At 43.5% G+C, this 16,611-nt stretch overlaps 1 protein-coding gene across 1 annotated transcript in view; it reads left to right on the top strand.

The window, feature by feature from the left end:
- Window positions 1-16,611, top strand: part of LOC138604638 (sorting nexin-19-like) — a 47,785-nt gene that overhangs the window by 4,557 nt on the left and 26,617 nt on the right. Inside the window, exons 5-11 of the mRNA XM_069676594.1 lie at window positions 876-1,074; window positions 1,304-1,404; window positions 1,504-1,623; window positions 1,742-1,866; window positions 3,125-3,218; window positions 3,316-3,475; window positions 8,584-8,713. Of these exons, the coding sequence (XP_069532695.1) occupies window positions 876-1,074; window positions 1,304-1,404; window positions 1,504-1,623; window positions 1,742-1,866; window positions 3,125-3,218; window positions 3,316-3,475; window positions 8,584-8,713 (929 nt within the window). The remainder of the gene's footprint in view (window positions 1-875; window positions 1,075-1,303; window positions 1,405-1,503; window positions 1,624-1,741; window positions 1,867-3,124; window positions 3,219-3,315; window positions 3,476-8,583; window positions 8,714-16,611) is intronic.

Below are 16,611 nucleotides of genomic sequence, written 5' to 3' on the forward strand. Positions count from 1 at the left end.
CCGCTACAAACATTTAGCAGCGGCGACCCACCGTGGCAAAATTATTTCCGCTGCTGCTTCAGATTTCTTTAACGTGTCCTGTAGTATTTCTGCCCCAAACGAACGGTCGTTCGCCTGCTCTCCTTGTTGAGGAAGAGCACTGAAACAGTGACAGGAGTCACATGACGTCAATCACACGTGAAGTCATGGCAACCAAATGAACAACAGCGGGATCAGTTAACTCCTCACTTTGTGTTCTAATGGCAAAAGAGGGTCCCACATTGGACGCGCTCTGTCCACACACAGTCATATGCAGTTCTGTTATGCAATCTAAACATTCCTATTGTGTATCTCCGTATGTCCCTACTGTAAATGCATTGATTGTTGCTGTTTATAAAGCTTATAAAAGGTGCAGATGTCATTTGGTAACAATCGATTGATCGATCATTTTGATCGCTTAGTCATCAATGAAGTCCCTCGAGAACATGCAACTCACGTGTTGTGAGAACTGAATTGCGAGAGAAAATCTTTAACTTTTGTGACTTAATTAAACAGACTGCTGATGAAGACAGTCAACTAAACAGACAGAGAGACAGACAGAAAGAGGGGGCGGGGCCAGCAGCTGTGCAGAGAGCAGAGGTGCAGGTGTGTTGGGGGGGCGGAGTCCAGACTTAGCAAGTCTACATGTGATGTGCTTCTCACAGAAATCATTGATATATGCGATTAATTGTGATTAATTAAGTACGAGCGATTAATTAATTACACCCCCGCTGCTGAAAAACATCCTAGAGGAAACACTGGGGATGGATGGATGGATTTATTTTCCCAGCAATGCAAATTCTAAGAGGAATCTACGAACTACAGCACGTGTTATATTCTGTTGTGTTGCTTTGTAGTATGAGACAGCGATGGGCTACGAGCACCCAGGAGGCGTCCAAGCGGGCTCAGAGGAGGGTGAAGTCGTACCTTCAGCGTGTGAGAATCCGTCATCCATTCAGCCGGTCGCCTATCACATGGTCAACAGACGATACAGTGAGTTCCTCAACCTGCAAACACGGCTGGAAGAAAAAACAGACCTACGGAAACTAATCAAAGGTATGAAGGATGTTTGTTTATTATTATAACATTTGAAATCCTGTGTTGCTATTTGGAGACAGCAGCCTGCCCGGTGGCAACGTTAGCTTTTCTCTGGCTTGGAAAAAACAGACCTGGATTTGCGTTTTAATTCTTGGCTATTGATTTAAAGCTCCGGTTTGATTGCTGGTTGTTTCTTGAGCCAACAGCAGAGATTTATTGTAATCTGATTTATGTTTCTGTGCTTCAGGTGTAAAAGGTCCAAAGAAAGTATTTCCAGACATGCCGTTTGGAAACATGGACAGTGACAAGATAGAGGCCAGGAAAGGACTCCTGGAGACCTTTCTTAAGGTAAGGGATCGGTATTTATTATATTATTCAGTATAGGTCATATTTTACGTTGTTTTTAATCTCCAAGGTTGTAAACAAGCGTTCTGTCCCTCTTTTCAGCAACTCTGTGCAATCTCTGAAATCGCCAACAGTGAGGAGATGCAGGAGTTTCTGGCTCTCAACACAGACGCCAGGATCGCCTTCGTCAAGAAACCTTTCATTGTGTCACGTATAGACAAGGTTTGATCCTCTTTAAGCACATTGTATATGCAGGGTAATAACTATAACTGCGTTGCAATGTCAAAAACAGAAAATATGTTTCTTGTGTAACGGAGTGCATCTGTGTCCTTGTGTTTAGATTGTAGTGAATGCCATTGTGGACACCCTGAAGACGGCGTTTCCTCGTTCAGAGCCTCAGAGCCCGACAGAGGATAACGAGGGAGAGGTGGATGGATTGAAAATCGGCGGTGACAAAAAGAGCAAGTAAGCCTCCAGAGAAACTTTTATCGACATGTGCCAGAGTATAAAATACACGTCCTGCTGCAGGCAGGGCTGTCCTTGCTTCACCTCGAGCACTAGTCCAGCTTTGAGAGCCAGTTTAAATCCCCCATAAGTGATGTTTCCAATATTTTCATGTGTTTTTGTAAACAATATTGGCAGTTGAACATCGCTGCTGTTCTTCAGATAATATCACATGAACTTTATTGGCAGACGGAGTTAGCCCAGTTGTTTTGGAAATAGAGATGTTTCCATTTTTACTAAGCTTTTTAAGACATCATGTAAATGTTGGTGTAGCAGTGCAGCTTCAGCTGAAAGAGGAAGCATTGTGTTTGTAGGAGATAGGGTCGTGTATCATTGGATTCTCTACAAACAACGTACTTCAGATGTGCCTCTCATCAGAGTAGGGATGAGTCATGCTTCCTGAATATTCGTCATTCATTTACAAAAAACTGAAAAGTTTGAGCAACTGTTATCTCATCTTTAATATATTTTTTCCCTTGTTTTAACCGGCGCCTGGTTGTAATGCGGTAATACTATCAGACTATGGCTGTAGCGCATCTGAAAGCTGTTTGCCATTAAATAACAGAAGAAGAAGAAAGCATTAGTGCCACAGCTGTGGCAATGTGAGATTCAGAACCAGAGAAATATGCAGAGACTTCTGCAGCCGTCAGAGAGTTCTGCTTGTCTCGTCTCGTATTGTCTTGTTAACGAAAACAAAACATAGGTGTCGTCCCATTTTTTATTATCAAAGATCTATTTTTAGCTCGTGAACGTCTCGTCTTCCTCATGTAGAAAAGGTCGTTGACGAACATTTATGGTACATTATATATGTGTGCCTGTTGCATTTTATCTTTGGGTCACTTTTTAGAGACCTCACACTTTACTGTAACTTTCTCCTGAGATTATTTTGTATTTGTTTTGATTATTGATTCACTTCAACCCGACTTTTAATAAATTCGCTACTCGTCCATCATTATGTTATGATGGAATAGCTAAATAGTGCTTAAATACAATGACATTTAGGTGGACTTATTTCCAACAATAAAAGTATACTCTGTATTCTAGAAAAAGATCATGTTTTGGGCTTTAATAATATGCCAATGTTGTATTTTAGGCGGACGGGGGGGGGGGGGCACAGCGGGTCAGGGCAGAATACCACAGATTAAGGGAGTCCTTATTATAAATGATATAGTTATTTTTTGCAGTACATGTGCAGATGAATGTGTTTATTTGATCTCAGATCTCGTCTGAAGTTCTCCAGTAAAAACATCCCCTTCATGAACGGCTCAGACATCAGACCATCGGTGTTGTTCAGCTCGGAGCAAACCAGCACAGTGAGTAACTTCCATTACAACAAATCTTCATTCATCTTCATCAATACAATCGCCTTTATTAAGGATTATTCACGTCTCTCCTCTCCGTCTCTCGAAGGTGTTTAACGGGATGTCTTTGGGAGACTTGCAAACCTTCATCGCTAAACAAGAGCAGTTTGACATCGGAGCTGATGCAGAGATGGAGGACAGTCCAGTGATGAGAGAGTTCACAGGATATCTGGACGTCAGCCTGAGAGAAAGGAACAGTCAGGAGCCCTGTAAGTACGGGAACAAGGGGACACATTGTGAAGCATTTTCTCTGCTTTATCTTAAGATCAGTCTGGACTGACTTTAAAGCACACTGATAACAAGATAGCCTTCTTGTCTCCGCCAGTCGCACCCCATGCAGCCACGGAGTCACATGCAGCACAGTTAACGTGCATAGAAACTTAAAACAGTATATAATAATTAAATGTTATCATAAGGGAATGTTTTCCTTGACTTCACTGATTTGTTTGTAGACTATTGTTTTAGCATTTTGGCCACATTTGGACCAGAGGGTGAAGCTCGAGAGGAGTGAGGGGTCGGCAAATACTAAGTTATACAAAGTGTAAACTCAAGGCTACAAGGCTAATTCATTAGCTGTCGAGTTATTGATAGTGTTTCCAACAGAATGAGATTGTATTTGTGGTGCTAGCTGGGCTAAGAGAGCTAGCTTAACGTAGCACACTCACCACTCGGACTCAGACATCTCGCGTTGGAGAGTGAGCTTCGGGTGAAGATTACTTCAGCTCACCGTCTTCTCTGCGGGGAAAAGCCAACAACTATCCTGACTCCCACCTCTCACTCAAAGCGATCATGCCCCTAATTATGTGTAATTTTAAGTTTGAATATATTTGTAATCCACTGTAAATGAGCTAAAGTGACAATTTTTGTACGAGGCTGTATCCATTTTCTTCTGCTTATCCGGGGCCGGGTCGCGGTGGCAGCAGGCTAAGCAAGGTCACCCAGACGTCCCTCTCCCTATCAACGTTTTCCAGCTCCTCCTGGCTCCTTTGACGAGAAGGAGTAGCGGCTCTACTCTGCGCTCCCTCCGGATGTCTGAGCTCCTCACCATATCTCTAAGGCTGAGTCCAGTAGTCGTAGTAGCTGAGTCGCTTGTATCCGCGACCTCATTCTTTTGGTCACTACCCAGAGCTCATGACCACAGGAGGATTAAACATGTGTCACCTGAGAAGTTGGGCATTTAACATGGGTCATATGGGGATTTACTCGCCTTTGGAGCCAGTCTCAAGTGGCCACTCGAGGAACTGCACTTTTAGGTTCTTCAACACTCATTTTTCAGCCTCTTTTGAATCTTGTCTGATGGATAAGTGGAGGAATCATCATACAAGTGTTGGCATCAGCTTGTCCTACAGTTAAATTGATGATCTAAAATGGATTTAATCAAATAGTTTAATTAATCTAAAACCCATTTATGAACGTGCCTCTTATCACTATCTCTGCACTCATCACGCCTACGTGTCTGACTCAACCCGGCCCGTCTGCTTTCGTTTTCCTTTGTGTGTCACACTGACTCACTGGATGTTGTGTTTCCCTCCTTTCCAGTCTGCTTCTCTCTCCCACTTTCCATTCAGTATCTCTACAGCTTGACTATCTGGTGGAAACCAGCTTGTTCTGCTTTCTCGTCACATATTGATGTCATCAGAGCAGGTTCATATTTTGACACATGGCTGGAGCTGAAGGGACAAAACACAAGTGTATGTGTGACTTGTTATGACAGTGTTTGGTTTTTCCCTTTCTGCACTTTAATGCTTCAATTAGTAGCCTTTGACTGCAGGTGTTGATGTTGTTTTGACAGTGACATTAGTGCGTCAATTTATGGCACCAAAGCACGTAAATCCATCCCTCCATTATCGTCCGCTTATCCGGGATCGGGTCACGGTGGCAGCTGGCTCAGCAAGGTGACATAGGCGTCCCTCTCCCCGTTGGCGTTCCCAGGCCAAATGGGATATATTATCCCTCCAGTGAGCTCTTAGTCTGCCCCGGGGTCTCCTCACAGTTGGGCGTGCCCGGAAAACCTCCAAAGGGAGGCGCCCAGGAGGCATCCTAACCAGACCCCTTTCGATGCGAAGGACAAGCGTCTCTACTCCGAGCTCCCCCCGGATCTCCGAGCTCCTTACCCTCTCTCTAAGGCTGAGCCCAGACACCCTCCGAAGGAAACTCATCTCGGCCGCATACCCACAATCTCATTCTTTCTGTCACTACATCTAGACTACATGTACAAAGCATGTAAATAATAATAAAATTTGCTTGATGTTGTTGATGGTCATGTTTATATAGTTGATAGAGACACACGGAGGCAGATTATGAGAAACAGAATTGAAAATGAAAGCTGTCAATTTTATAGAATTCAGTGAAACAAAACAAAACTTCAGACGTGTGCTGACTCATCTCAGGGACTTTTAGCAGACTTCAAACAGCTTCCTCAGGAACCGCAAAACACCCTGAACAGCTTTTATTAAACATTCAGCATCATTTCCCCTCAGATATGTAAAAGTGGTGGTTCCCCTTGAAGTGTCATATTTCTGAAGTTAAATAATAAAGGCTTTTTCTCAGTCATGCAGAATAAAAGCCAACAGGTGGTCTGAAGATACATTTACTTGAGATAAAGACTGAATACAAATATACTAGCTTATATACTTAATGCCTTTATTTTTGCGAATAGAAAAACAAACTAAGTGTGGTGAATGAGCTGGTTTCAGTTTGTAGACGAGCGCTAAAATGTGAGATCTGCTTACTGAGTCTTTTTTTTTTTCTTCATTTTTGGATGTGTTACATAAAACACACATAAAGGTTATAAAACAGAAATTAATTCTGATGTCTCGATATGACCTGCAAAAACAAACCAGACCTTCAGCGACATGATTGATTATTTCTTTATAATTGTTTTTAATGCCTGAAACTGCTGGCGGGGGGGTCGGTGTCGGACGAAGCGACTAACTGCACGCTGCCTTTGTTTACATTTTCCAGGGCAAACATTTAAAGTGAGTGATACATGTGACTGTTAAAGAAAGCAGGGTGAGATTTTTATTAAAAAGCATGTAAGGGACAAAATCAGCACAGATAAGAGGTACGGCTTTGTCCACAGGGGGCGCCAAAATCAACACAATCCTAAAGTTTCTCAGGAGCTTTAAGGTAAATGCTGAAATTATTTAAATGTGGCTGAGTTTGCATGTTCTCTAGGTACTGCTGCTTCCTCACACAATCTAAAGACAAGCATGTGAGATAAATCGGCAACTCTAAATTATTAATACATTTTTATTTAAGGTGCACTTTACATTTGAAGCACAGTGCTACAGGATAAAGACATGAGCATAAAACAACAAAAAAATCCTGTAAGTGTGAATGGTTGTCTGTCTCTCTGTCAGCCAGTTTATTAACTGACAACCCCTCCAGGTTGTACTCCTCCTAATGTACACTGGGATTGTCTCCAGCCCCCTGCAACCCTCATTGGATAAGCTAATATATATCTAATGGACTGATGGATGGAGTTTGCATGTTCTCCCCGTGCATGCGTGGGTTTCTTCCGGGTGCTCCAGCTGCCTCCCGCAGTTCACATGCTCGTTAGGTTCAATGGTGACTCTAAATCGCCTCTAAAGAGTGAAAGGTTGTCTGTCTCCATGTATCAGCCCTCTGATTGACCGATGATCAGTCCACGCCCAACGACAGCTGGGATCGGCTCCAGGCAAATGGATGGATATTATGCAAAGGAAGTGTTGAAATGGTTTTCCTGCCTTTTACTTTGAGCTGATTCTTTGCAGTGCTTAAAGCTTTTAAACTCTCAAAGCTAAGTTTGTTTTTGTTTCTGGGTGATTCATCTCTCTTCTTTCTTTAAACACTGGTCATATTCAGAGTCATGCTGAGACCAATGCTGAGTGTTAGCTGCCTTAATGTCTCCCACCATCCACGGTACAACATCACTTCTCCATCTCTGTCCGTCACAGGGAATCACTGCTGGAAAAATGGATAATTTCATTAACATCTTATGGAAACTATCTCTGGAATAGCTCGACATCGGAATGAGACATTCCCCGTTTAATTAATTCCAAATTGCATTCTTCCTTGTTAGGCGTCTGGTCATTGTCTCACTGAAGGACTCCAGACAGTCAGGGTGACTGAGCGGTGAACGGAGCATCCAGCTCATGAAATGTTCCACGACAGAAGTTACCCGACTGACGGTTCATAGAGTGATCATACGTTCCTTTCACAGCAGTTATAAAGAGAAAACCCTCCTGCTTCAATCACTTTACATTTCTCCATAAAGCAACCAAGATTAAATATGTGTTCTGTATTATACACTGGTCACCCATAACATTATGACGGGTGAAGTGAAACACATTGGTTATCTCATCACAATGGCCCCTGTCAGTGGGTGGGATGTGTTAGGAAGCAAGTGAACATTTTGTCCTCGATGTTGACGTGTGGGTGAGTGTGAGGATGTGAGCGACTTTCACAAGGGCCAAATTGTGACGGCTTGACGGCTGGGTCAGAGCGTCTCCAAAGCTGCAGCTCTTGTGGGGTGTTCCCGGTCTGCAGTCGTCAGTACCTAAAAAAGTGGACCTTGGGTCCTGCCATTCACATGGATGTTACTTTGACACGTACCACTTACTTAAACATTGCTGCAGATTAATTACACCCCTTCATGGAAACAGTTTTCCCTAAAGGCAGCGGCCTCTCTCAGCAGGATAATGCGCCTGGCCACACTGCAGACATGGTTCAGGAATGGTTTGAGGAACACGACGAGTTCAAGGTGTCGACTCTCCCTCCAAATCCCCCAGATCTCAATCCAATGGAGCATCTGTGGGATGTGCTGGACAAACTAGTCCGATCCATGGAGGCCCCACCTCGCAACTTACATCACTTAAAGGATCTGCTGCTTACGTCTTGGTGCCAGATACCTCAGCACACCTTCAGAGGTCTACTGGAGTCCATGCCTCGACGGGTCAGGGCTGTTTTGGCGGCAAAATGGGGACCTACATGTAGAATAACATGATAGAGTGCTACAGTAAAAAAATCACACCTGCAGCATCCAAGTTTAACCACACGAGGGCAGTGTTGATAAATGTATGAAGTGGACACTGACGTGATCACTGGACCTGCAGGTTCATCAGATGCACACACAGGAAATGTAATACTGTAAGTTTTAAGATAACATGTCCTTCTACAGATCCATAATCTATCAGGGCTGCTTTTAGATTCTAAACCAACAAACAGCAAAGTATGTTTTGATTGTGATGTTTGATCTTTGCCTGTTACACCAAAATGATCCTTTAAAATGTCGTACTGAATGTTTTTATGTGTGTCTTGCGTGTTGTGTGCACAGCATCAGAGACGGCGCTGGCTGAGGTGGCTCTGAACATCCTGTGTCTGCTGATGAGGGAGCAGTGGAGCTGGCTGTGCACTGAGAACATTCAGAGGACCATCAGGCTGCTGTTTGGGACCCTCATTAACAGGTGACATGCTTGTTTAGACTAACAGTCAGAAAACACCACAAAACGTTACATTAACGCTTTTCAAAAAAAGAACTTAACGTTAATGTCACTTTTTTTCACCCTAAAGTTAAATGTTGCAGAATGCTAAACATGTTGTAGATTACCTAACCCGTAATTCTTCTGCATATCAGTGCATAATATGTTACTGTTCACACAACTGAGCAATACTCAGTAAAAGAATTTGCACCTCATCGACCCTGCTCTCAGCTGTGAGGTGTGTCTGCTCAGTGCGTGGTTGACGGCAGACATGTGCTGTGTGAACTGTAAGTAGACTGTGAAGGAGAGTCTAGGTATTTCTTGTGGCCTGGCAGCCTTCAAACTGAATATTAAAGGGATATTGTGAGGTTTATGTCTGTAATTTGAAAACTTTAAATTAGCTGCTGAGTTAATTGATCTGAGGTCTGAATATTAGTCATAAGTTTGATTTAATTTCACTTAAAGTTCTTTTTTTGCACCAGTGTTGGAACATCCTGCTGATTGTGAATGAAACCACATACTGTGGTGTTAAAACTTTAATCCTTGCAACCATGTTGTACTGCTTATTGAGATGCATGTTGCCAGGTAGCTCAGATTTTCCTCTCACTGGACACAATCTCCAGCGCTTTCTCGACGACCACAATGAAACTCAAAGGTGGGTTGGAAAGTCGGCCATCTTCTTTTTAAACGGGAATATTGGCTCACATTTTAGGACCATCTCCTGAAACGTGTTTGTAGTGTTGCACTCAGTTGTACACACAAGTAGAAACTTAGGTCTGGCCCTCACTAAAAGATGTTTAAAATTGTAACAGATGTTGAAAATGTGAGAGAGCAGTTTTGTTCCTGTAGTGTGTGGAGAGCAACGACAAGAGCCAAACAGCACACCGCACACTAAAGCCGCTTTCCCACTGGTAAAAAAAACAGCTAACACCCGCTAACTCCCGGCTTTGCTTAATGGGAAGGTTGACCCGGGTCACATGACTCTGCAGTAGACCCGGGTAATTATCGCCTCGGCTCCGATCAGCATTGATGGGAACACAAAACCCGTGTCGACAGGCTAATCTCCGCCCCCTCTTCGGCGCAATGCTATGCTCCGTCGGTAACTTCTGTGACTCCTCGTCATCTCAGCTACAAATTCTGCCCGTCTCTGTCTGAGCAGCGCTCGAACATCGTTCCACATTTGTCTGTTTACTAACCCTGTCTCCGGCAGCGTTTGTGACGTCAGGCAGTGACGCAGCAGAAAAGAGACCGACAGGAGGATACTTCACTGGCAATGGGAAAAGAGACAATCTGCATCTTATAAGCGGGTCTTCCCGCGTCTGAAAAACCTGCGTCAACGCGCTGAATTTCGGTGGGATAGGGGTATAACAGATTAAATCACGAACACCCAGAGTCCGACTCTCACAGCTGGAATTCTCACTAAATCTCACGCGGTCGAATGAGACTTTAGAGTAAACAAACATGGCGGACGACGGGCAGGAAGAATTGGTGACAATAGTTTTTTACTGAAAATTCAGGAAGAAAAAAGAACAAACTGATGAACAAGATGAAGTGGTGGAGACGGCGTGAACACGGGCTGTACGTGTTAATTTATGCTGCACGTTTGCTTTTGTTGCTATGGCTGCGGTTGTTGTGCTTCCTGCTTCAGTCAGCTTGCTTCCTGATTGGCTCTAACGATCCACAGAGAGCGTGCTTGGCTGTCCTCGGGGTTCCCCCCACACAACAGGATATCAGATCGTGTATATTGAACATGTGTAATATTTAATAGACGTGATTGTCAGTTTGTCAAGCTACAAAATGGTCAGAAAGGTGTGAGGGACAGGTAATAGAAACACCAGCTGACTTCACTGGTAAACAAGAAACTTAACTTCAAAACATACATTTGGGGGATTTGCTGACATTACAAAGTCTAAAGCTTTGGCTGCAGATGAACTCCACTGAAAGTCTTTCTCACTTGTATTGTTACAGGATTTGTTGAAGATCGTAGAGATGTGTTTGTCTTTTTTCACTCGTGACTGATGGCAGCTGTTGGTCACATTTTAAAACAATGTGATCAGGATCGTGCCGCTAATGCTGCAACAACAACCCAGATGAATAGTGTTTCCCTTTAACCGCGTTTGCCTCTGGATGACTTCTCAAAGAGCTTTTACGAGGATCTCCGCAGCAGGGAGGAGGTGGAAAGAAGGAGGGGGCGGCTGAGTGCGTAGACTCAGCCAGGTCAGGACATGAAGACACAAGGTTCCTGGTGGAGATTCCACAGAGAGGGCCGTTTACGAGCTGCAGAGGAGAGTCGTGTACAGTCGTTAAATCAAGAGAGTTGATATTTCAGACAAGGGTTGACTGTGTGCCTTTGCAGTGGTCCGTGTTTTACAAAGGCAGGGGCATCCCTTGCAGTGCAGTGTTCCTTTAAACTACTTTACACCAGAGCTGGGCAATAAATCATTTTATCAAACAATTCCAACCTATGATTAGGTGTGCATGATGTCTATGATGTGCAATTACATTTACAATTTCATGCTTAATTGATAAATAAATAAATATTGAAGTCTAGACATTAAAAGATATTCATCAGCCACATTTCCCTCTATCCTCCTCTCCTCCTCTGCTCTCATCCATCCTGCTAACTAACCTTGCAGTGGCCTCTAAACTGACACCAATTAATCATGGGTTTATTTACCAAATGGTGTGAATGCATGGCTAATTTATCCAGAGCTCCAGCAGACAGGACAAATGATTGCATCTTGAGTGTGAATGCGAGGCGGCATGTTCACAAGAAAGACAACATGTATTTATTGCTCATGCTTTCATTGTGGTGATGAGGTAATTGTGTTTTCTTGCACCCTATTTGTTATTCAGATGGGTTGGTATGTCACACCTAAAGGCCGTTTGTTTGATCCGAATTAAAGCTTTTACCAGCGGACCAGAAGCTTTGATGTGCGGGGAAACTGCTCTCCGTCAGACATTCCACGTTGGAAAACTCCCTGAAGTAAACAAAGCGAGGACACTCCTGTTCATCTATTGGACGGAACGTTTTTGAGGGAAATTCACGTTATTTTAATTCAGTCCTCGGTGTTCGTGTGCGTTTTGACAAGCATTTGTGAAATTGTTTGGTCAGCCCATATTTCTGTCAGAGCCCTCACCTCGTCGCATGTCTGTCTCTACTCATCTTGCTGCCTGGCTGCGTGGCGTCTCTGCAGGTGTCAGCACCCGTTAACAACCCACAATGCACTGTGTTTTGGTTTGCTTCCTATATTAGGACCTACTTTAAGTCTGATTATGCTCTCACCTGAACTGAACCGGACCGTGGTTCATTTGGAAACTGACTGTTTCCGCTGGTTTGATCCGCACCAGAGTTCGAATGCGTTTTCTCTCCTGTCCAAACGAACCGGATTTTTGGAGCAAAGTCCAGACCAAAGCTGAATGCACCCTGAGCTTCACCCCAGTGGTCACCTGTGGTATTGCCTTTAAAAACTCTCCTGTATCATTTGTAGAAGTATTTTCTCATAGGCCGTTGTTTTAAAAGGAGATGTCTGCAAAACACCTCGAACTGCAAAAAAAGATCAGTTATGACTCGATCTGTTTTACTATTAAATTTATTTTCAATGGAGGTTTTTACGATTTGTTTTCTCTCAAGACTTAAAGTATGTTGGCTGATCAGGAACTTGCAGCGTGGGCCAAAATTTTTGGCCTTTGTGAGATCAATTTGTTTTGGACTAAATAGGCAGCATACTTTCGTCCACTACCAAGTTAAACCTTAAATATATCCTTGGTAAAATGTCAACAAGGCTGCAAGCCGTAGAAGTGAGGAGTTTCTTCGCTCTTCAGTGATGAGATTATGAAAAGGCCATATTGCTTAGCTCTCCTCAACACACGGTGAACTGTGCTGCTCTTTCTCCGATCAGAAGCGTGTCCCGGCTTTTGGACTGGTATCACTTCCTTTCACTATTTCACTTGTTGTAAAAAGTCTACGTGCATACATGCATGCCTGCACTATTTGGCCCATCAGAGAATGCTCGGCTGGCATTAACTCCCAAAACATTTGTCGCAGATAGGTATAGCTCGCGCTGCCAGTAAACCGAACATGCAGACAATGTTCTCAGGTTCTAGTGTTTGTGCTGTTGGTGCGGTGACCTCACGTTCCCTAGGGTGTCAGTACGAGAATATCGTTCCTCCGTATTGATACTGGGGCCTTCTATTTTAAGAAGTTCCACCAGCTCAAGTATGAAAGGCCTTGTGCTTTTGTTTGGCCTCGTCTATATTAGGCGGCGGTCTGTCAACGTGGCAGTGACAGCTCTCAGTGGTGCAGGTATCTTCTGACCAACGGGAGAAGCGATGCTCTGGCTGGAAAACGCTGTTGATAGAAACACCACAGATGAAATTGGTCGACTTATAGAGCTTTGTGTATTTACAGTTTTTCAACAGAGCGGTATATAGACAGGAAAAAGCAATAACTATGTAATTCCAAGCACAGCATAAAAGCAAAGATTACATTACATAAAACCTCTTTTGAAAGGGCCCTCATTTAAAGGAAAAAGTGACTAAATAATGAGTTTAAATGTTCGCGTGTGTCAGAGAGTTTTCAAGCGCCTGGGCCACGGCCTCTGGGCTGCAGCCAGGATTTACTGATGGTTACCAGAAGTATGCTTAAGTATTTCGGGATGATCTCCATCTGATTAAGAGATACAAAAGACAAAGATGTACCAATATTAGTTTGCATTCCCAGCAAAGCCTTAAATCTCCTCTAAAAGATATTTTCAGCCATGCTAGCGGACCACTTTTGTCCGGACTGAAATATCGTTGAAATTCAGAACAGAGACGTTACCAGAGGACGAATCCTAATGACTGATGAGTCACCGAGTTTTCATCTAGTGCCACAATCAGGTTGTTCTTTCAATTTACCTAAAACTTTGGTTTACGGAGAAAACCTGCAGAATTAATTCCAATCCAATCCCCAGAGGGTCATGATGAAGGTTAGACCTGATAAACAGCGGTATGCTAGCAGTTAACATGTTTGCATTCTTATCTTAGCATTTAGCTCAAAATATATTGTTAATATTGGCTGCGAGGATTGCCAAAATATCATTGAATTACCACTGATTTTTGAGGCCTGTGTAGTTTGTAGCCTGTAGTCGCCCATTGTTTTGGTTTTCTGGCTCATACATGAAGTATGTGTGGCCAGTTTGCTAACCATAACAACCTGTGTAACCGATGGTGTATCTGGCTACGATTCTGTGATGTTTCCAGTACTTTTTTTTACTCCTGAATTGTCAAGTCATCTTAACAAGAAATGACCAGAAGTTTATTTGGTATGGTATTACCACTGGTGTTAAATTTTAGTTTCTGCTCATTTCAAATTATGTGGCAAGACTCCACAAACTACTGCTTTATAAACATGCAGGTTGTATTAAGATATGGGACTGTGACGCCAATTTTCTGCTTTTGTATAAAAGGTTTTGAAGCCTGATTGGTTGGACGAAGTATTTCCACCAATAGGCCTGCAGCTGAGGTCGTAACTACGGTGGCCCTGAAGTGCAAATCACAACGGCAAAAGAGAAAACACAAAGACATTAACCAAACGAGGGTACCTACCTTTTCCGGTTTGGTTAATGCCGTTGTGTTTTCTGATTTGCCGTTGTGATTTGCACTTCAGGGCCACCGTACTTAACAGAGGCAAATTGACATATGTTTAAATGGTGCAGCCGGAGGAACAGTACTGTGCAGTAGGGTTGGGAAAAAATGTCAATACTGCAATATATTGTTGTCCTGACTCGTGCATTACAATTATCGTTAGGCTGATGCCAAATATCAATGTTTTAGTTTACAATACATAAGGAGCTAAGATAATCAGATATGGTGATGTATCATTATTTGATTGTGGATTGTCTTACAATATACCAATTATCGCAGAATCGCTGTATGGTGATATTATCATTATCGTGGGCCGGGTATCGTATGAGTTACCCTGCGATTCCCACCCCAACTGTGCTGTGTATGATGAAGGTATGATGGAACGATCTGTAAAGTCACACACTGGGAGAGCGTGTGATGGTCTTGTTTTGCTTCAGTGTGAAAAAGCAAAGCTGGCGTGTCTGCGGAGCCTCCTTGTGGAGCTTCCTTGTGGAGCTCGCTGGCAAATCAATCCAACTAAGTGTTACAAATCTGACGACTTAACCAAAAGCTCTGCCACCCGATAAGACAATCCAACATGTTTTATGCAGAAGAAAATGACACTGGTGGAGGATAAATGCCTTTGCTTCCACTCTCTCCTTCATTGTATTGAAGCGAGACACCTCCTTGGGTTGACTTGTGTTCCTGAGACGTTTACCTCCCCAAAATGACACATCAAGCAATCACAATGGTGTCAACATATCCATGGAAGTGGATCGAAGTCCCTAAATAGCTGGACGCTAACTCCATATTAAGCTTAATTAATTTCTTCCCTGTTTCAGTCAGTTATTGTTGTGAAGAAAATTGACCCCCAGAGTTTTTTGTTCTGGGACTGGCAGTTCAAATCACATGAAATGCTGTGAGAGTTCTTCAGAAATCTGACAGCTATTTAGTCAGAGAACCAGCAGGCAGGAGAAACCTTACCCATGCCAGTCTACAGCTGGAGTGGATGCTGTCTGTCACGATTTAATTTTGTCTTGCCAGTGCATTGAGAAAGCGTGTGTTTGTGTGTGTGCGAGATGAAACCAGGAACCAACAGGCCAAATCTGTGTGTGTGTGTGACAGGTCTGGCTATAGAAGCCAGCTCCCCGCTCCTATAAATGGGGTCCAAGGCGAGGCTCTGGTTTGGGAGATGTCTGATTTTTATGGACTGGAAAGTGGGACAGTTTAAAATGAATATAGACTCTTTCTCTTCGACAGCAGTCTGGATGGAAAATCCATCTGGAGCCAGATTGTTGTCAGTGTCTCGATGTAGTGTAGATATAAGAGTGCAGCCACATTATGTCAACATCACACAAGCGTTTGTTGGGATTTTCCATGTTCTTTTTGGTTTAATGTGTTTGCAAACATAATACTTCCTTTGTTTGCCAGAAGAGCAGAGTAAACTCATAAACAGTACACAAAGAAAAGATGTGAATGTAGCCACAATGACGTCACCCGTTGTTTTTTGTCTGTTGCCATCTTGGTTTTTTGGAGCCTGAAGGGACCATATTTGGACGAGAGGACTGATGAAGGGATTATCAAACACTTAGTTATCAGTGAACGCTAGAGTTAGCTGGGTTAGCAAGGCGCATTCATAATCTGTAGGGTACTCAGAGTGTTTTTTGGTGTGGTTGTGACTTTTCAATGACAACGTTAGGTTAGCCATGTCCCAAAGCATATTCTTCTTTATTGTTAATTTACAAATTCAGATCGTTTTACATGTTGGTGGTCTACCCGCTGGGCCATCGCTGCCTGACGCACCTCCAACGGTGCCTTTACGTACGGTGTACTCCCAAGAGGCCTCCGCCTGGGGAAGCCTCACTGAACACCTCTTTGGGACTAGTTGCGTCATCTGCTGGGCACCATCAGTCATCGATGTTTTGCTCCTTTAACCGGCGGAGCGATGGCAGAGATCTCTCCCTGTAAATCACATTGATTGCCTCGTTACACTGGCCCCTGTCAGTGGGTGGGATATGATAGGCAGCAAGTGAACATTTTGTCCTTGAAGTTGATGTTGGAAGCAGGAAAAATGTGTAAGGACGTGAGCGACTCTGACAAGGGTTTCAAATTGTGACGGCTAAACGACTGGGTCAGAGCGTCTCCGAATCTGCAGCTCTTGTGGGGTGTTCCCGGTCTGCAGTGGTCAGGTCCGACCAAAAGTGGACAAAGGAAGGAAAACCCGTGAACCGGCAACGGGGTCATTGGCGGCCAAAGCTCATTGATGCATGTGGGGA

The sequence above is a fragment of the Semicossyphus pulcher genome, unplaced genomic scaffold (genome assembly GCF_022749685.1).
Source record: "Semicossyphus pulcher isolate SPU_LCO1_2020_fin unplaced genomic scaffold, fSemPul1.0.p SCAF_26, whole genome shotgun sequence".
Lineage (NCBI taxonomy): Eukaryota > Metazoa > Chordata > Actinopteri > Labriformes > Labridae > Semicossyphus > Semicossyphus pulcher.